This window comes from Dasypus novemcinctus, chromosome 1 (assembly GCF_030445035.2).
Source record: "Dasypus novemcinctus isolate mDasNov1 chromosome 1, mDasNov1.1.hap2, whole genome shotgun sequence".
NCBI lineage: Eukaryota > Metazoa > Chordata > Mammalia > Cingulata > Dasypodidae > Dasypus > Dasypus novemcinctus.
Genome location: NC_080673.1, coordinates 75,306,756 through 75,326,874, shown reverse-complemented (window position 1 = coordinate 75,326,874; position 20,119 = coordinate 75,306,756). Strand labels below are relative to the sequence as shown.

The following is a 20,119-nucleotide window of genomic DNA, read 5'->3' as shown; positions in this document are numbered from 1 at the left end:
GATTGCCCTGCAGCCAGCCCCTCTTATCATGCCCGCCACTGGCCTAATCACTACCTCAGCCTGCTGTTCCTGCAGTACCATCTGCACTTATCTACATTGCTCTGATTGCCACACAGCCCACACCACTCACCCAGTGTCCAGCTGGGTACCCCATCACCGGCTGAATCACCTCGTGGCTTTCCACTTACTCTTACCTGTGTGATTGCCCTGCTGCCATCTGCTCCCTCGTTGCCCTGCTGGGCATACCTTCAATTGCCCTTCAATTGCCCCCATGGCCCTGCAGTTTCCCCTGTGCCCAGTAAGCCTGCCTGCCTTCCTGCAGCTTCTGAAGAAGTGCAGCCTGCTGTTCCCTACTCTGCCATCTTGGATCTCCACTGTAAGTATTCTTGACCTTATTTTCTGGAGTACAGAGTGATCCTTTTGGGTCTTTTAAGATTTTTAGGTGGGTCCAGAGCAGTATTTAATCTAGGAATAATTAATCCCATAACCAAGGCAAACACCTTCTAAGTAATTGACCTATTCCCTATGCATTAACAGCTACTCTTCCCATTTCTGTGTGAGCAAGGGGCACTGTTACTACTATTCCTTTCCTCACACATACAAAATTTAAGTTGGTTGCCTATGGTTACACAATAAGTATTTTCCTCACACATGCACTGGTGAGTACCCCGATGAATGCTTACTGGGGACAGTCTTAGTTTGCTTGTTGCTATGACATATAACATAAGGTGGGTTGAGTTAACAAATATTTATTGGCTCACAGTATTGAGGCTAGAAGATGTCCTGAATCAAGGTTATTAATAAGGCTTGCTTTCTTCTGTAAGTCTGTGGTGTTCTGTTGCTGATTGCTGGCAGTTCTTGGAATTTCTTGTTTTGTATCTCTGCTTTCCATCACATGGCAATGTCCAGTGTCCTCTCCTTTCTTTTTTTTTTTATTTTAAGAATTTTTTTTTTCTCTCCCCCTTCTCCCCTGCCCCAGTTGTCTGTTCTCTGTGTCCATTTGCTGCATGTTCTTCTTTTTGTCTGCTTTTGTTGTCAGCAGCACAGGAATCTGTGTTTCTTTTTTGTTGTTTTTGTTGTTATTGTGTCATCTTGCTGCATCAGCTCTCCGTGTGTGCGGCGCCATTCTCAGGCAGGCTGCACTTTCTTTCGCGCTGGGCAGCTCTCCTTACGGGGCGCACTCCTTGCGCGTGGGGCTCCCCTGCGCAGGGACACCCCTGCGTGGCATAGCATTCTTCGCACGCATCAGCGCTGCGCATGGGCGAGCAGCACACGGGTCAAGGAGACCCCAGGGTTTGAACTGCGGACCTCTCATGTGGTAGGTGGATGCCGTAACCATTGGGCCAAGTCCGCTTCCTTCTTTGGTTCATTTTTATAGTTTGCATTTCTCTAGTGGATTTCCCATTTTTCCTCTCATTGTTAAATTGTCCTTTAAATCTTGAATATATTTATAATAGCTAATTCCATCATCTCTGTTATTTTTAAACCTGTTTCTATTGAATGATTTTTCTTCTGCTTATGGGTTATATTTTCCTGCTTTTCACATGCCAGATAATTTTTGTTACATGCTGAACATTATTGGTGCATTGTTTTTGAGTTTCTGGTCTTGGTCTTACTTTAAAGTATGTTAATTTTTTGTTCTGATAGCAATTTACTTGTGTATTATCTTGAGGATTTTGTGACTAGTTTTTAAACTTTGCTAGGGCAAGCCTAGAGTAGTCTTTATTCCAGTCTTCTAAGCAAGGTATTTTTAGGATTTCTACTGAATTCCCAGAGTATTCAACAAGGATGGTTTCACTACTCTGGATCATTGGAATTTGAACATCATCCCAGTACTGTGCAAACTTCATTTGTTTAGAGATCAAAGCTATACAGTATACATTCTTTCTATGTTATTTGCTATTTGATCAGCCTGTTGGAGTCTCGCCCCAGAACATGCAGTGCTTAGTATGCAGCCATAAATATCAGAGGTCTTCTTTATGTATTTATGACGCTCTTTCACTGTATCGCTTTATTCTTTCCAGTTTCCAGTTTCCTGCTCCACAGATTTTAGTTGCTTCAGTAATCCTGAACTCTAACCTATTTCTTTAGCTCAGCAAGATTATTGCACCCTGTATGTGGCTAATCTTATTTGTTTCCATTTTCAGGTATCACATTTCTGTGCTGCCTATTGTTTAATGTCCCATTTTTATGGTTGTTTCTATCATGTTGACTGGTATTTTATCAAAGCTGAATGCAGAAGTCTTGCTCTGTTTTGAAGCTATGTTATTAGTGAAACAAATCTGGAATTGTTATATCTTTCTGTTGAAGTGACCCTTTTATCAATGTGAAATTTCCCTTTCTATATCTAGTTTATACGTCTTAGTTTAACCCTACTTTTCTGTTCATCTAGCTACCTCTACTTTTTAAAAATATATACTTTATTTTTTTATTTTATTTTTTATTAAAGTTAATAGATCACAAAGAACTTTACATTAAAAAACATAAGAGGTTCCCATAAATACTTCTACTTTTATTTTTGGTTATTGATTGCATGGTGTATCCTTTTTTATTCTTTTACTTAAATTTTTTTTTCTATATTAGAGAAGTTGTAGGTTTACAGAACACTCATGCATACAATGCAGGATTCCCGTACACCATCACACCACCAACACCATTGGCTGGAACATTTGTTACAGTTGATGATAGCACATTTTTATAATTGCACTATTAATTAGAGTCCATGATTTAACTTAGGGTTCATTATTTGTGTAATGTAGTTCCATAGATTCTTAAAATTTTTCATTCTTTTACCATATATATAATCTAACATTTACCCTTTTAATCATATTCATATATATACTACAGTACTGTTAATTGCATATACAATGTGCTACTGTCACCCCCATCCAGTACCAAACATTTCCATCATTCCATACATGATCCCTGTATATATGAAGCCTGGTAAATTATATTCTAGATTGTGACTCCCGGAGTGTGCTTATTCTAATTGTTTCAAATCAGTGAGATTGTACGATATTCGTCCTTTATCCGTGAGCTTATTTCACTGAACAAGATGTCTTTAAAGGAGGTTGATTCATGTTGTTACATGTATCAGAACTTCATTCCTATTTACAGCTGAATAATATTCCATTGTATGTACATAACATGTTCTATTTATTCATTCACTGGTTGATGGACAGCTGGGTTGCCTCTGTCTTTGGTGATTGTGAATAATGCTGCCACTAACATGCAAATAATTTTTCAGGTCCCTGCTTTCAGTTCTTTTTGGTGGGATTGCTGGGTCATATGTTAGTTCTATACTTAGTTTCTGAGGAACTGCCAAACTTAGTTTCTGAGGAACTTCCACATGGGCTGCAACATTTCACATTGCCACGAGCAATGAATTAGTTTTCCTATTTCTTCACATCCTCTCCAACTTGTTATTTTGCATTAAAAAAAAAATAACAGCCATTCTAATGGTGTATTAGTCAGCCAAAGGAGTGCTGATACAAAATACCAGAAATTGGTTGGTTTTTATAAAGGGTATTTTTTTCGGGTAATCGCTTACAGATACCAGGTCATTAAGCATAAGTTACTTCCCTCGCCAAAGTCTATTTTCATGTGTTGACGCAAGATGGCTGCTGACATCTGCAAAGGTTCAGGCTTTCTGGGTTTCCTCCCTTCCAGGGTCTTGCTTCTCTCTGGGTTCAAGGTCCCAGTGCTTTCTTCTTCCTGGGCTCAGGGTTCCTCTCTTCCTGGGGCTGGCTTCTCTTTCCTCTCTGAGCTTACTTCCCGGGGCTCCAGCTTAAGACTTTAGCCTCAAACTCCAACATCAAAACTCAATCATTAAGAACCCTCAACTCTGTCCTTTGCCATACCTTTTATCTGGGCCCTAATGATGTGGCCCAATCAAAAGCCCTAATCATAATTTAATCATGCCTAGGTACAGACCAGATTACAAACATAATCTATTATCTATTTTTGGAATTCATAACCATATCAAACTGCTACAAATGGGTATAAAATGGTATCTCCTTGTCGTTTTAATTTGCATTTTCCTGATGGCTAATGATATTTGAGCATCTTTTCATGTGTTTTCTGGCCATTTGTGTATTTTCTTTGGAGAGATGTCTATTCAAGTCTTTTGCCCATTTCAAAATTAGGTTGTTGTTAAGTTGAAGGATTTCTTTATATATTCTGGATAGTAAACCTTTATTGGATATGTGGTTTCCAAATATTTTCTTTTATTGTGTAGGTTGTCATTTTAATTTCTTGATAGAGTCCTTTGAAGAACAAATGTTTTCAGTTTTGATGGGATCCCATTTATCTATTTTTTCTTTAGTTGCTTGTGCATTGTTCATTGCCTAAACAAGGTCCTGAACATACTTCACTGTGTTTTCTTCTAGGCATTTGATAGTTCTAGCTTATATTTAGGTCTTTGATCCATTTTGAGTTGATTTTGTATATGGTATGAGGTAGGTGGTCCCCCTTTTCTTTGCAAATTGAGATCCAATATTCCCAGCACCATTTGTTGAAGAGGCTATTCTTTCCTAATTGAATAATCTTTGCCCCTTGTCAAAAATCAATTGGCAATAAATGTGAGGGTTGATTTCTGAGCTTTTGATTTGATAACATTGGTCTATACATCTGTACTTATGCCAGTACCATGCTGTTTGGTTACCGTGACTTTGTAAGAAGTTTTAAGACTGGGAAGTGTGAGCCCTCCAACTTTGTTCTTTTCAGGATGGTTTTGGCTATTTGGGCCTCTTAAACTTCCAAATAAATCTGATGATTAGCTTTTCCATTTCTGCAAAGACTGTTAGAATTTGGACTGGGAGTGCATTGAATCTGTAAATACCTTTGTGTATAACTGACATCTTAACAATATTTAGTATTATAATCCATGGAGACAGAATGTCTTGCCATTTATTTAGTTCTTTTATTTCTTTTGGTAATGTTTTGTAGTTGTCTGTGTATGAGTACTTTACATGTTTGGCTAGATTTATTTCTAGCTATTTGATTCTTTGAGTTGCTATTGTGAATGGAATTTTTTCTCAATTTTTTTCTTCCAATTGTTCATCACTTGTGCATAGGAATGCTATTGATTTTGAAGTATTGATCCTATATCCCGCCACTTTGCCAAATTCATTTATTAACTCTAGGAGCTTTGCTGTGAATTTTTCAGGATTTTCTGTATATAAGATATTTGCAAATAGGGAATATTGTACTTCTTTCTTTCCAACTTAGATGCTTTTTATTTATTCTTCTTGCCTTATTCTCTGGCTAGATCTTCTAGAGCAATGTTGAATAACAGTGGTGACTGTAGGCATCCTTATCTTGTTACCAATTAACTTGGAGTGAAAACTTTCAGTCTTTTACCATTAAGTAGGATGTTATCTGTGGCCTTTTTGTATATGTCCTTTTATCATGATGAAGATGTATGTTGAACCAGTCTCGCATACTAGTAATAAGTTTGACTTGATCATGATGTATAATTCTTTTAATGTGCTATTGAATTTGGTTTGCTAGTGTTTTGTTGAGGGTTTTGCATCCATATTCATAAGAGATATTAGTCTGTAGTTTTCTCGGGTTTCTTTATCTGACTTTGGAATGAGGGCAATATTAGCCTCATAGAAATAGTTAGGAAGTATTTCCTCCTCTTCAATTTTTTGGAAGAATTTGAGCAGCATTGAAATTAGGTCAACATGGATTGTTTGGTAGAATTCCCCTGTGAAGTCATCTGGTCCTGGACTTTACTTTGTTGACAGGTTTTTAAGTACTGATTCGATCTCTTTACTAGTAATTGGTTTGTGTAATTTTCTTTTCCTTCTTGAGTAGGTTGTTTGTATGTTTTTAAGAATTTGTCCAATTCATCTAAGTTATCTAATTTATTGGAGTACAGTTATTCATAGTATCCTCCTATAGTCCACTTGTTTCTGCAGAATTGGTAGTACTTTCCCCCTTTTCCTTTCTGATTTTTGTTATTTGTATTCTCTTTTTTTCTTTGTCAGTCTAGCCAAAGGTTTGTTAATTTTATTGTTCTTTTCAAAGAATCAACTTTTATTTTTATTGATTCTATTTTTTTTCCTATTCCATTTATCTCCACTCTAATCTTTGCTATTTCTTTCTTTCTGCTCACTTTGGATTTCATTTGCTCTTCTTTTTACTAGTTCTTCTAGTTTTGAGGCTAGGTCTCTGAAGTCTTTATTCTTTTTTTTTTAATTAAAAATTTTCTTTTTAAAGAAGCTTTAGATTACATAAATGTTACATAAAAGTATAGGGGATTCCCATATGCCCCGTCCCCTCCCCCTCCCATACTTTCTCCCATTAACAACATCCTTCATTAGTGTGGTACATTTGTTACAATTGATGAGCACATATTGAAGATTGCTGCTAATTGTGAATTATAGTTTACATTATAGTTTACACTCTGTCCTGCACAAATTTTAGGTTATGACAAATTATATAATGGTGGCCTATATCCGTCATTGCAGTGTCATGCAGGGTAATTCCAATGTCCCGAAAATGCCCCCATGTTACACCTATTCTTCCCTTTCCCTCCCATAATTCTTTTTTAACATAAGCATTTAGAACTATAAATTTCCCTCTCACCATAGCCTTCACTGTCTCCCATTAGTTTTGGTGTGTTGTATTTTTATTTTCATTCTCCTTAAGATATTTCCTAATTTTGCTTCTAATTTTCTCTTCAACCCATTGGTTGTTTAAGAATATGTTGTTTAAATTCCATGTGTGTGAATTGTCTCTCCCTGTATTATAGATTTCTAGCTTTATTCCTCTATGGCTGGAGAATATACAATGTCTTATTTCAAAAAAAAATTTTTTAAGGTACTGTGACCAGGATTGAACCCGGGATCTTGTATGCAGGAGGCCAGTGCTCAAACACTGAGACACATTTGCTCCCCAGAGTTGGCTCCCTTGTCTGTTTGCTCATGGCTTTTGATCATTGTTTTTTGCTTGTGTTTCTTGTTGTTTGCATCTTGTTTTCTCATTGTTTTGCTCATTTGTTTTTCTCATTGTTTGCACATTTGTTTTGTTCACTGTTTGTTCATTTGTTTTGCTTATTGTTGTTTGATTTCTTTAGGAGGTACTGGGATCCAAACCTGGGACATCCCAAGTGGGAGGCAGGTGTTCAACTGCTTGAGCCACCTCCACTCCATCAAAATTTTTTTATATATTGAGCCTTGTTTTGTGACCTAACATATGGTCAATCCTGGAAAAAAATCCATGTGCTCTTGAAAAGAATGTGTGTTCTGTTTTTGTTGGGTGAAGTGTTCTATATATGTGGGTTAGGTCTAGTTGGCTTAGAGTACCATTCCAGCCTTGTACTTCCTTATCAATCTTCTGACTAGGTGTTCTGTCCACTACTGTGAGTGGTGTATTAAAGTCTCCTACTATTAATGTAGAGCCATCAATTTCTCCCTTCAAATCTGTCAGTATTTGCTTCATGTATTTTTGGACTCTGATGTTAGGTGCATATATATTAATAATTGTTGCATTTTCCTGTTGAATTGTCCCATTTATTAATATATAATGACCTTCTTCTTCCATCCTAATGTTTGTGACTTAAAGTCTATTTTATCCACCTCAGCTCTATTTTGCTTACTACTTGCATAATATATACATATATATTTCCATACTTTCACCCTTAACCTACTTGTGCCTTTGAATTTAAGGTGAGTCTCTTACAGATGCCATAGAGTTGGTTCAACTTTTTTACACGTTCTGCCAGTCTCTGCCTTTTGAGAGGAAAGTAATCCATTTATTTTTAAAGTCACTACTGATAATGCAAGACTTTCTTCTGCCATTTTGCTATTTAGGCTTTGTAAGTATTATAACTTTTTTATCCATCACTTCAGTTGATGCCTACTTTTATATTTATTTGATATTTTTGTGCTATCCCATATTGAGTGCCTTCTCATTTCTTTCTGGATGTATTTTCCATCTATTTTCTATGTGGTTTCCTTAAAATTTAGCATCCTATATCCTATATTCCTTCTCTCCTGAAGACTGTAAAATGCACTACCTGCATGCATTTGGTTGCTTTCCAACCTTACACATAAGAACTGTAACCACACTTAGTCCTGGCAAGAAGAGAGAGGTAGGTTTCTAGAACTTTGAATGATAGGGTCTTAAACAGAAGACCATTTTGAGAAGGGTGAGGCCTTTGGTCAAGTGATGCAGTCATCCTGAGGTGATCCTACAGGGAGAGCGAGGGGAGAAAATGCCTTAACCTCATTTTCCTCCCTTGATCCAAACTCTTATTAAGGAATGCAAGAAACTCGTTGACATAGTCGTGTAAGTCAACCTATCAGAGTGTAGAACAGGATGGGAAAGGACATAGAGTTTTTCTATAAGGGAAAATGGAAGATATCTGGCAGAGTTCATGAAACCTTTATTTCTCAGCATTGTATTCTTTTCATTTGTGTAAAAGTTGTGTATATTGCAAAGCAGATACACAAAATCCCATAATTTCCTGTCCCTATGAGGTAATGTCAATTCAGAATTACTCTACCTGAAACCTAAAATGTTAACTCTCACCAGAATTCATCATATAAAGGAGTGGGGGTCTGAAAGTGGGAAAAACAAGTAACAGAAATAATTGCTGGAGTTTTTGCCTCAGTATCTGGTCAATGAATGTGGGTAATCGTAAGTGCTTTTTCCCACTATGCTTTGCATGTTTCCCTTTACCATCTGCTATTATTTTGGCTGGGCCGAATTCTTTACCTGGTGTTATACACCAAATCTCGATGCTGTGGGATCTGAGTCTTCGATATTTTTGCATTTTGGGGGTTGCTACAGCTTTCCATTGACAGGTACTATAGAGGAAGAGAGACCTAGGTGATGCCCCATTGAATTTCTTGGATTCCACATATAGTGCTACCTATTAATAGCTATTGCTCTCTATTATGTAGCACAATCTCAGTACCTCCCTCATGTTCAAAATTAATCACACTCTCCAGTAGGGTGGTCCTTTATGTGCCTGTTGGTTCAGTTGCATGAAGAGCCACCAATGGCCAAAAGTTTTCTAATAGAAGTCAAGGTACCTTGTAGAAGCACACCTCACTGAGCACTAGGACCTTAAAACTGATCAGGTTAAGATTTCATGGATGGGAGGCAAAAATTCTTTAAATGAGTTATTAAGTATAATAGTTAGAGGATCTACCTTACTTCTGCTCCTTGATTCCCAGAACAAAGCACTCTGGCTATGGGGAAGTCTGTAACATTCATTTGTTGCTGGGTTAGCATAAATAATATATCCCACAGGGCTGTGCCTCATTTTCCAAACTATTGTTGAAAGTGAGCTTTCAGCAGGCCATTTCACTGTTCTATCAAGCTATCTGCTTCAGGATGATGAAGCGCATAATATGATCAGTGAAATTCAGGGGCATCATCCCATTGCTATCTTTTTTCACATTAAATATATTCTTTGGTTGGAGGCAATTTTCTGTTGGCTAGCATTTTGCCAGATAAGATACTCTAATCTATTTATGAGGATATTGCAGAACACTTCAAGCAGAAAAATAAAATCTGTATCTAGAACATGGATCTACCCTTGTGAGGACAAAACACCATTCCCTCCATATTTTCCCTGGGGAATGATGCCATATTTAAAGCTTAGCATTGGCTTGTGCTTTGAGGAGGTTGGGCATTCTACAGTGGCAAAAGCCAGATCAGCATTTGTGAGTGAAAGACCATGTTGTTGGCCTCATATTCAGTCTCCACCTTTGCCACCTTGGACACTTTATTCATGGACCTGTTGAATAAGCACTGGAATGTCTGGGGAAAGAGGCTGACTGGCATCCACAGGAAGGGTCATCTCAACATCCTGAGTAATAAGAGGCTTCTTTAAAATGGGACATGAATAGCTTCACATTCTCCACTAATTTTATTTTATTTTTTTAAAGATTTTTTATTTATCCCCGCCCCCCCCCCCCCCCCGGCAGCTTTAAGCTCTCTGTGTGCATTTGCTGTGTGTTTTTCTAGGTCCACTTGGATTCTTGTCAGTGGCACTGGGAATCTGTATCTTGTTTGATTGCATCATCTTGCTGCATCAGCTCTCCGTGTGTGCGGTGCCATTCTTGGGCAGGGTGCACTTTTTTCGTGCTGGGTAGCTCTCGTTACAGGGCGCACTCCTTGTGCATGGGGCTCCCCTATGCAGGGGACACCCCTGCATGGCAGGGCACTCCTTGTGCACATCAGCACTACACGTGGGCCAGCTCATCACACAGAACAGTAGGCCCTGGGTTTGAACCTTGGACCTCCCATGTAGTAGGCAGATGCCCTATCCATTGGGCCAAATCCACTTCCCTCCACTCATTTTAAAAGTTCATTCACATATCTATTTCACAGACCCCTTTGTAACCAATTTCCTTCCCCCTCCCCCTCAAATCCCTGATCAGTTGTCAGGCTTCTTTGTAGCTTTTCATTAGTCAGTTTACTCTGTATTCATACATCTGACTGTATCTCTTTCAGGAGGAAATGGACAACCAGATGCACAGCTTTGAAGTTATAGTTCTAGATCATGCATTCTGGCTGGTAAAAGTATCTAGTGTAGATCCATTTATATACCAGGCTCTTAGTCTTTCCTCCTCTATTAACTTGTAATAGGGAACTCCCCATAAAGTCATAGGTTAGAGGGTTAAAACAGGTACTGTGGAAGCCTAAACCAACTGCTAGTGTAGTTTACTTGTGCCTCCTGGACCTGCTCAGGCCTGCTTACTTCCAAGTTATGACAGAATGCTGCTGAGTTCATTGAATTTTTCATTTTAGTGTATTAGTTAATAAAAAGTTCATGATGGGCAGTTCTGTTGCATAATCACTTAGTGTCCTGTGTCCTGCCTATGTTTGTCTCTACCAGGACTTTGAAGCAAGTCAGGAGTTGCTTTTTAAGTGGAAAATTATCTACGAAGTAGGGCATGCCCTTTTCTAAAAACTATGGGATTGTTATAACAATTATCCTACAGGGACTTTCTAGAAATTTTATATAGCATCTGTATCACAAACACTTTGAATACCACTGGGTCTGCTAGAACATGAAACCCAAGTGGAAGAGGAGTTTATACAAGGCCTGGACCTGCAAATAGCCCTTTTTAGCTCTATGCCTTGCCAAAATTTGGCAGCTTTATGGTTTATCCTGAAAATGTGTCAGAGTAGCATATGTTATTTACAAAATTCAGAGACCCACCAAGCTTCATGCCTCTTTCTTTGTGAGAGGCTGTCCAAGTGCAGGATCTTGTCCTCTTCTTTAGAGGTTCTCCTAACATGAATGAAACTACTGGACCCCTAGACACTTCATTTTTATGGTAGGTCCCCGAACATACCAGACTTATCCCCCTTCTTCTAGCCTACTTGTATTTTATTAAGACATCTCCTTCTCCTTACTACTTCTGCTTGTCAGACCCAATTAGGATAACATCTTCAAAATGATATACTAGCATCGTATTCTGTTAAATAGTAATATGATCAAATTCTCTTAATACTGTATTATAACAAAGAGCAGTACAATTGAAATAGCCCTGGAACAAGACAGTAAATATATTCTATTGCACATGCTATGCAAATGCAAACTACAACAGCTAGAGACTATAAGTCAACTATGCTCCCTGCAGCATATTTTCTTAAAGGGAAACCAGAACAGTGTATATCCTTGGCCATTATAGGTGAATACCATAGAATGGGTTTGTGATCATCGAATCTTCTTGAGATGGACTCAAGCTAATGCTACATCACTTTCTTGATCTCCATAAGCCCCCACTCTGACTAATGGCTCACATTGGAGCTTCAGATAGAAGGTCGGTTCTGAGCCATTTTCTAACGACCCCCAGAATAGCTGGGTATTTCCCATTCGTCAGTGTGTGGCCTCCCTGGTAAATGTCCCTTCCTTGAGAAACTTAGGGAACATTTTACAGTATATAGCTGTGGCCACATCATAGATCCTTCTTTCAAGGGACCCACCCACCTACCCCTGGTACAGGAGTGCCAGATATGTGAAGTACTTTAAGACTGAGAACTGGAAACTGACCATGAATTCCAAATATGGTGACTTGCATTCATTTTTTCCCAGAAGAATTAGATTTTTTTTCCTTTTTTGTTTTATGATACCTTAGTAGGCTGCTGTTTTATTTTCCTTGGCTGCTCAAGCAAGCAATTACCATACAATAGGTTGGCTTAAACAATGGACATTTATTAGCTCAAGGTTTTGAGGCTGAGAGAAAGTCCGAATCAAGGCATCATCAAAGCAATATTTTCTTCCCAAAGTTCTAGGGCTGACTGCTGGTGGTTCTTGGTCCTTGACTCCTCTGTGATATGGCAAGGCACGCAGCATCCTCCCTGGCCTCTCCCTTCTCTTCCAGATTCTGTTGAATTTCAGCTTCTTGTATCCCATGGTTTTTTCTCCCTCAGTCTGAATTTCATTCCACTTAAAAAGAACTCCAGAAAAAGGATTAAGACCTATCCTGATTGAGGTGGACCACACCTTAACTGAAGTAACCTCATCAAAAGATCCTATTTGCATGGGTTTGCACTGTAACCCATTAAGTTTAAGAATGGATCAAGTTTAAGAACATGTTTTTCTGGGGTACATACAGCTCCAAACCACCACAGCTACCTATATAGTTAATGTTCAGGGATCTTGCAATCAGTTAGCCATCATTACAAATCTGTGTCTTATACTTGGATTACCACTCTCCTCTGTGGTTATTGAGGTGATTGCTTCTACTTTGTCTCTGAAGATTAAGGGCTATTACATGTCCTTTTCCCCTCCAATTTCCATTATTCCCAATGATACCAAGGAATTCAATTCCAATGTATTAATTAATTAATGAGAAAAGCAGCCACAGATCTATGAGAAGCTACTGTCCCCTTACTAGTGCATTTCTTAATGTCTTCCCAGGAGATATGAAAAGATCACACATTCTAGCATTCCCATTTCCCTGGTCCTTTTGGACTCTTTTTTTTATTGTAGTCATAGAAGTTCCAGCATTTTACCATAATTAAAATAAAATATTGTGGTGTCCAAGCCTTGACTCAACAAATTATTAATGTAATTTGCAAGTTCTCCTTAAATTCTGAATTCCTGGTAGTTGCTCTTATCTCAGTTAGCCAAATCACGACTTATTTTTTACTCCTCTTTGTCTAAACCCCTGATACCTTTCTGTCCCAGCAGTATGAAGATTTTAACTGCCATGAAAGGTAGCAATGAAAGGAGTTCTGAGGAAAATTGTCCTCCGTTTGTGAGTCATTCACAGGTTTTTAAGCAGAGGAAGGGTTTTTCCTCAGAAAAGTAAAGGGGTTGCCTATGTCAATAGGGAAGCATTCTCAGCCTCCTCTTGTGGGGCAATCAGGTCTTGACATATCACATATTTCAAGGTCCTACACCTCCATCCTTATTGTAGGAGACTTGGAAGTCTTTAAAATTTTAATTGGAACTGCACCTTTGCAAACTTTACATCGTCCCCTGCCATATCTGCCCTGTGACTACTGGAGATGAGGGACTCCTTCAGTTCCCCCATGTGTGTTTTTAATTGTTAGTTCATAACTTTTTTCCCCTATGTTTTCTGACTAGGGCCATCACAAATTTTTGTAATAACTTGTTGCAGTAGCAACTAAATGTCACTGCCATTTGATCTCCTATCAATGAGTATATGAACACCTGAAACCCAGAATCCAGTATTGAGGCTCTGCTTCCTGGAGCTATTTCTTTATCTGCATCCTAGTGGGAAACAGATGGCACATTCAAAGTAGAATAATTCAAGGAGAGTTTAATAAAAGGACTATTTGCAAAGTTGTGGTCATGGTATAGGGAGACTACAAGACATAGTACTGTACTCTGGAGCTGGTAACTTGAGGGAGGAATGGAAGGAAACTTTACCAGAACCCTGAAGGAAAAGTATCACGAGTGCCAGACACCTTGAGACAAACTGAATTCTTTGGTCAAGAGGTATCGCCATCCAGATGTAATATTGCTAGGAGGGAGTCAGGAGAATCTCCTCTGTGTCCCTTAAGTCTCTTAACAGGGCTCCCCAATCAAAAGACCCAATGGAAAGCCAAAGCCAAAAGACAAGGGAGGGTTTTGTTATAGCTTAGCCTCCTGAGGGGTGGTGGGTAAGCAGTAAGATGGTAAAGGGTGGATAGAGAGGCACACCGGTTGTATGAAGACCTTCAAGAATATGTTTCACATTTGTTTAAATTTAAGGCATGATCAAAGGAAGGAAAAGAGTATAGTTTTATGAGGTAGTTTTCTCAGACCAGAACTAAGATATCAAGGATCTGATCAACTCTTGGAAAGAGAAAGCAAGAGCTTTGAAAAGCCCATTTCCCTGTTCTACATACCTCTCTATGGGAAAAGTGACTTTTGTTAAGCATTTTAACCATCTTAGAATTCACATAAATAATTCACAATATTTTAGTACTTCCTCTGTGCTGTTCCCAAATAACCATTCATCAAGTTTATTAAACAATTTTATTAATTGACCTATATAGACATTATATGTAACAATTCAATATAATAAATACTTTGAGATAAAATAATTTAAAGTGAAAGCATTTTAGAGCCCCTAGGGCCTACAAAAAGAATCTTAAAAGATCCATATTCATCATCTAAGTATAATAGTTACAAAAAGTAGCAAACCATACATCCAAAAATAAATTATAAAATTTAAATATTTAAATAAATAGATGTATTTTGAATGGGAGGCACTTAATTATCAAGTCTTTTTGAGATGATGCTTTGACAAAAGATAATCCATTTGTTCAGAAATTCTACAATGGTTGCTGCCTCATCATCATAGTCACACATGAATGTTGTTTCAGATCCCTATAAAAGAAAATTTTAATTTTTTTTAGTTTAGGGTAGTTTGCCTTTTATGTAATTATTCTCAGTTGAAGTTTTATAGGCACATGACCTTTATTTTCAAGCATGTTACACATATTAGTCATTCATATCTTCTAAAATGAAATGATCAAAATATTAAAATGTGTCAAAATTATATTTATGATATCAATGATACTAGCATATAACCTGAGATTTTCTTCATCTGTTAATTTTTCTGTCAGTCTCAATGAACACAAGATGTTTTCCTGGATTGTAGTCAAGTAACCATTTTAAGTAATACTAGACAAATACTTCATTAAATACTGCATCAAATATGAAGTTATTTGATCTCTTTTCCTCTCTGTGTTTATCTAGGTATGTATATCTATATACCTATGTAGGTTACATGTATGCAGTGGCATGCACATTTTACTTTCTTTTCTGTCCTTCATTAAGAGACACTTAATATTCTATTTGAGTGAATCCGAGGATAGAACTTGCCCAGAGAAAGTTAGGACAAGCTTTTGTTTGGGGAAGGTTTATATGAACATCTTCATAACTGCTCATACCCATCCCCTTTATCCCAGTATCTATGCAAGCAAGTATCCCAACTTTTAAAAGTTAAACATTAGCCATTTTTCTCTGTTGCCTTTTTGGAAATTAATCTTTTTTTGATGATAGGAGCCATTTCACCTCTCCTCTACCTGACTAGCTAAGAAACAAATATTTTTATAATAGTGAAACACAAAAGATAACTTTTTCCAATTTGAAGTAATTCCTATCTTGGGAACACAAAAAAAGTGAGGTAGCGTAAAGTATTCCCTGAAAAAACAAACAAACAAACAAACAAAAAGCTGCTATAGTATTATGTATCCTCTTACACAATTATTTAAGTATTATAATCTTTTTTTTTTATTAGACAGTAGTGGGTTTACAGAAAAATCATGCATAAAATGCAATGTTCCTGTATACTACCCTGTTATGAACACCTTGCATTGGTGTGGTACATTTGTTAAAATCAATAGAAGTACATTTTTATAATTGTACTAATAACTATAGTGCATGGTTTAACAGGGTTCACTGTGTTGTTCCATGAATTTTTAAAAAATACTTTATCCTTAAAGTAACATATATACCTAAAATTTCCCCTTTTACCATTCAAATATTTAATTCACCATTGTTCATTACGAAAACTTTTCCATCATTCCAAATAGAAACTCTATATATTGTAAACATTAATTCCCTGTTCTTGGACTCTGTTTTTGTTTGTTTGTTTAAGTTAAAAAGAGTCTTTGGCATTTGAACCCTATTTTGCTGACTTTCACATAACTTTATTTTAACCTTGCATCAGAGATTTAGCATGAGTTTTCTGATATTGGTCAAAGATTTTATAGCAAATCTCTTAACAGTTATAGGGCTCTAGATAACAGTGGTCTCAATGTTGATGTATTGTTTTTTTTAAATTAGGCTGAAAAAAATTCCGCTAAAATAACTAACTTGTAAACAACTAAAATTTATGTATTTTTAGAAGCTTGGTTCTACTGTAGTTAAAATTATACTGCTTATGTAGGATACCTATTAACTTATGAATTTTGTACTTTGGCAGGGAGGATGATAAAAGAGCACCTTGAATCTCTTTCACATCATGTGAGACCTTTATATATTTTAATACTTCCTGTGCACTTAAAAATACAGTCCTGACAGTGGGCATTTCCTCTAAATAAAGAGTTAGTTATTTATTCCATTGGCCATTTTATTTAATGACAGCCATTATTTGAGACAAATCATTTCTGATCAGTCCTTCTACCAAATGATAGGGAAATGCCATTTAGAAAGCCTCACAGGTAATCTGTATTAACTATCCTGGTAAATGATCTGAAGAAAAACTCTGCTTTCTGTGAAATTCAGTTCAAGGCCTTCTCCCACTGCTGAGGGACTAGATGTGGCTGATTAGGGGAAGGTGATTATTCATATAGAGGCTGGGACTTGTCCCTGGGTAGACTGTAGTTAGAAACCTCAAGCTTCTACTTCTTAGCTCAATAATATATCATCTAACATTAAAAATACTTGGTGTTTACAGTGGGCTTAAAATATTAGCTTATCAAGTACATGGATATTTTACAAAATACCAAAAATATTATAAAACTTTAAATACAATATTTCACCCCTTGCATTTATTTTATTTCTAGGAGAGCAAATAAAGTAATGGCTTACCTTTAGCTCCAGAACGGTTATATTGATATTACTGATTAAGTCCCCATTATGTTCCAGTTGAGACATTTGGCTTTGAGCTAAATTTAGCACATTCTCCAAAGGTTTGAGTTCTTCTACTAGACACTGAAGATGTTTCAACTCTGTGACCTAGAATAATGATAATATTTATCATCTCAATTTACCCTCAAATGAAGATCAGAATCAGAAATTAATCTACAATAGATTTTAGAAACCTGTTTTCTCCCTGTTTTCAGCATTGCTATAAAGATGGACCAGTGTAATAGCTTACCTTATAAGACTGAAAAAACTGGAGATCAATTAACCATAAATAGCATTAACTGTTAATGACTAAGAACTCATTCATGTTAGTTTGCCTTTGTAAAAAGTCAGCATTTCTGCACCCAAATACAAATCACAGATATATAGGCTATTTCTTCTAACCTACATAGAAATCATTAGAACCAGAGCAGCCAGAATGTGGAAAAAAAGAAATCACATTCTGCAATTCTAAGCTTTGATTTTGAAAATCTTAGACTGCTAGGGACTGCTATGGACACCATTTATCACAGTCCCAACATTTTACAGATCAGATAATGGTAGCTATAATAATGACATTCAATATAGTCTGGAGCAAGTCATAAAGCTGTGTCTTAAGTTTTTACAACATTAAGATGCATTTCTTTATTATTTGTCCAAACCAAATATAAGGTTCCAATATTTGAAGGATTTTTTTTTTTCCTCAGGCCTCCTGATCTAGATGCTGCAGATAACTAGCCATGCATTTTTATTAATAATGATAATACTTGTACTTCTATGGTACATTATAGTTTCACTAAGCCCTTTTAAGTGTCACAGCCACCCTTGGTGGTTGGCAGTACAGTATTGCTATATCCATTTTGCAGATAAGGAAACTGAATCTCAAAAGTAAGGGGCCTTCCCCAAGGCCACATGAGTAGGTAGAGCCGGGATTAAATTTTAATTCACTTTATAGCATTAACAGAGCATCTCTTTAAATTTTTAATGACTTTCTAAAATCTTTTGCAAATGTGGAATGGTGGTAAAATGAACAAGTGAATGGAGTTTACCACATTACTTTTGGTTTCAAATAGAATTTGAGTTGTCATTTAGAAACTATTCAATTTCAAAGAATTCTCTAGCCTCCACCCCCAATTATACACATAATCTCATGTTATCTTTCTAACAATTTTTAGAGAGAAAGGTAGGACTAATCATTATGCATCTCCTGACTTTTCCATTTACTGCCCTTTCAACTTACTACTACTAGTTCCAGGCTTAAGTTTTCGGCATGCTCAACTTGGAACTATTTTCCTCCAAAAACAGTCTAGTGTCTCTTAGGTTGATTGGAGGTAAGGGTTATGTAGCGTTGGTTAAATTGGAGGAGTCTCTAAGCTATTTTCTTTTTGTCTTTCAAAACAGTACTTTGAAACAAAATTCTCAGTCTAATAGAAGGAAATCAACAGGATTATATCTCTGTACCCTTAAATCCCATTGTTTTCTGGACTTGGTTTCACCCTGGGCCACGTTCTGTCTAGCATCAAAGCTTTGCTCCATCCTTGCGGGCTGGCACTACTACTAGGAAACTTTACATCTTTGTTGTAGTTCTAGGAGCTTGAATGAGCTGTGCTTATCTAACTATCTGGCCTCCCAAGCAATCAAATGAAATTTTACTCCTGGAAATAAATCACATAGCACCATAAATCTCCAGGTCTATTGACATAAGAGATGTGTAAGTCCAAAATTTTACTTCATACTCCTCAGTGAGAATTCTGTATTAATTACTACTAATAAAAGCTAAGGCTTATTTGGTGTTTACCATGTGCCAGACACTGTTTTGAGTACTCTACATTTACTCACTAATTGTCACAAGAACTATATAAAGTAAATAAAATTATTATTCACATAAAAAGATGATGAAAGTTAGCACATGTCAGAGCTGGGATTTTGGTTCAAATAAACTTTCTCTAGAATTTGTGGCTATCCATTACTGTGCTATGCTGCCCCTCAAAATAGACTCATGGGAATCTTTCCTAAAACAATAAAGGATGTTTCAAAGTGGGCTCCTCTGAACTCAATTTTGACATGTTGCATGATACAATAATAAATTCAAATATCTCTAGAGTTTTGCATTTTTAAACAAAGCAGGAATTCAACAAAATCTTCTTTTACAATTGTCCCAGCAATAAAGAGAATATTATTCTTGTTTTCTTTTCTTACAGCTTTCCCCCTGATCCCGAAAATACACCCAAGTAAATCTAAACAGTATAGGCCAAGCCATTTTAATAGAAACTCTATTAACTAACTTGGATTTTAGAAAATAGTGCATTTACTAATTCTTTTCCTTCAGATGAGATGCTCTTAAGTCAACATGTTAAAAATTTCATGTTTCTTTGAATTTTAACACATAATTGGAACATAGAAAATTGTACTTACCCTCTTAGGCATGTAAAATTTAAATGTGAGCATCCTTGGGAGTTTGAGATCCTTATTCTGAGAAAGAATAGCACATTGTTATTTACAATCAAACTCCAGCTAGAAAAATTAAGTGTAATAATTTTAGTTAAAAAGGGAATATACTTACATTAACCATCTTGGACAGCATCTTTAAATCCAGTAGTAATTGCTCCAGTTGTTGCTGGGTTTCCTTTGTAGAGCTTGAAGTAGGTGCACTGTTTGTGATGAGTACAAGACTTAATGCAATGCAAGCCACGAGTTGCATCTTGTACATTGTGGCAGGAGTTGAGGTTACTGTGAGTAGTGATTAGAGAGGTTGATATGAAGCTCTTGAACAAGAGAAGCAATTTATACTGTTAATTCTGGAAAAAATATTATGGGGGTGTCAAACAAAATGTTTTACATATTACACATATTTTCAAAGGCTCTACCTGTGTGGCAAAAAGTATTACTTTTATTTTTCCTCTTCTGATGACTCTTTGGAATTTCTTTAAACCCCCATATACTGACTGAATGGATGAAGGTGAAATCCCTGTTGGTTATGTTAGCCCACACTTAGGTGGCAGTTCCAATTCATATAACTAACGCCTTCTGTATGAAACAGTTTTTCCTCCCTCT

General features: G+C 36.8%; 1 protein-coding gene across 1 annotated transcript; it reads right to left on the bottom strand.

Annotated features, from left to right (window-relative positions):
- Window positions 1-14,701: 14,701 nt before the first annotated feature.
- Window positions 14,702-19,775, bottom strand: IL2 (interleukin 2). Its single transcript, NM_001281314.1, has 4 exons — window positions 19,629-19,775; window positions 19,481-19,537; window positions 17,030-17,176; window positions 14,702-14,818 (listed from the first exon to the last, which is right to left on the bottom strand). The coding sequence occupies exons 1-4, from the start codon at window positions 19,773-19,775 to the stop codon at window positions 14,702-14,704; spliced, it is 468 nt and encodes a 155-aa protein (NP_001268243.1).
- Window positions 19,776-20,119: the final 344 nt, after the last annotated feature.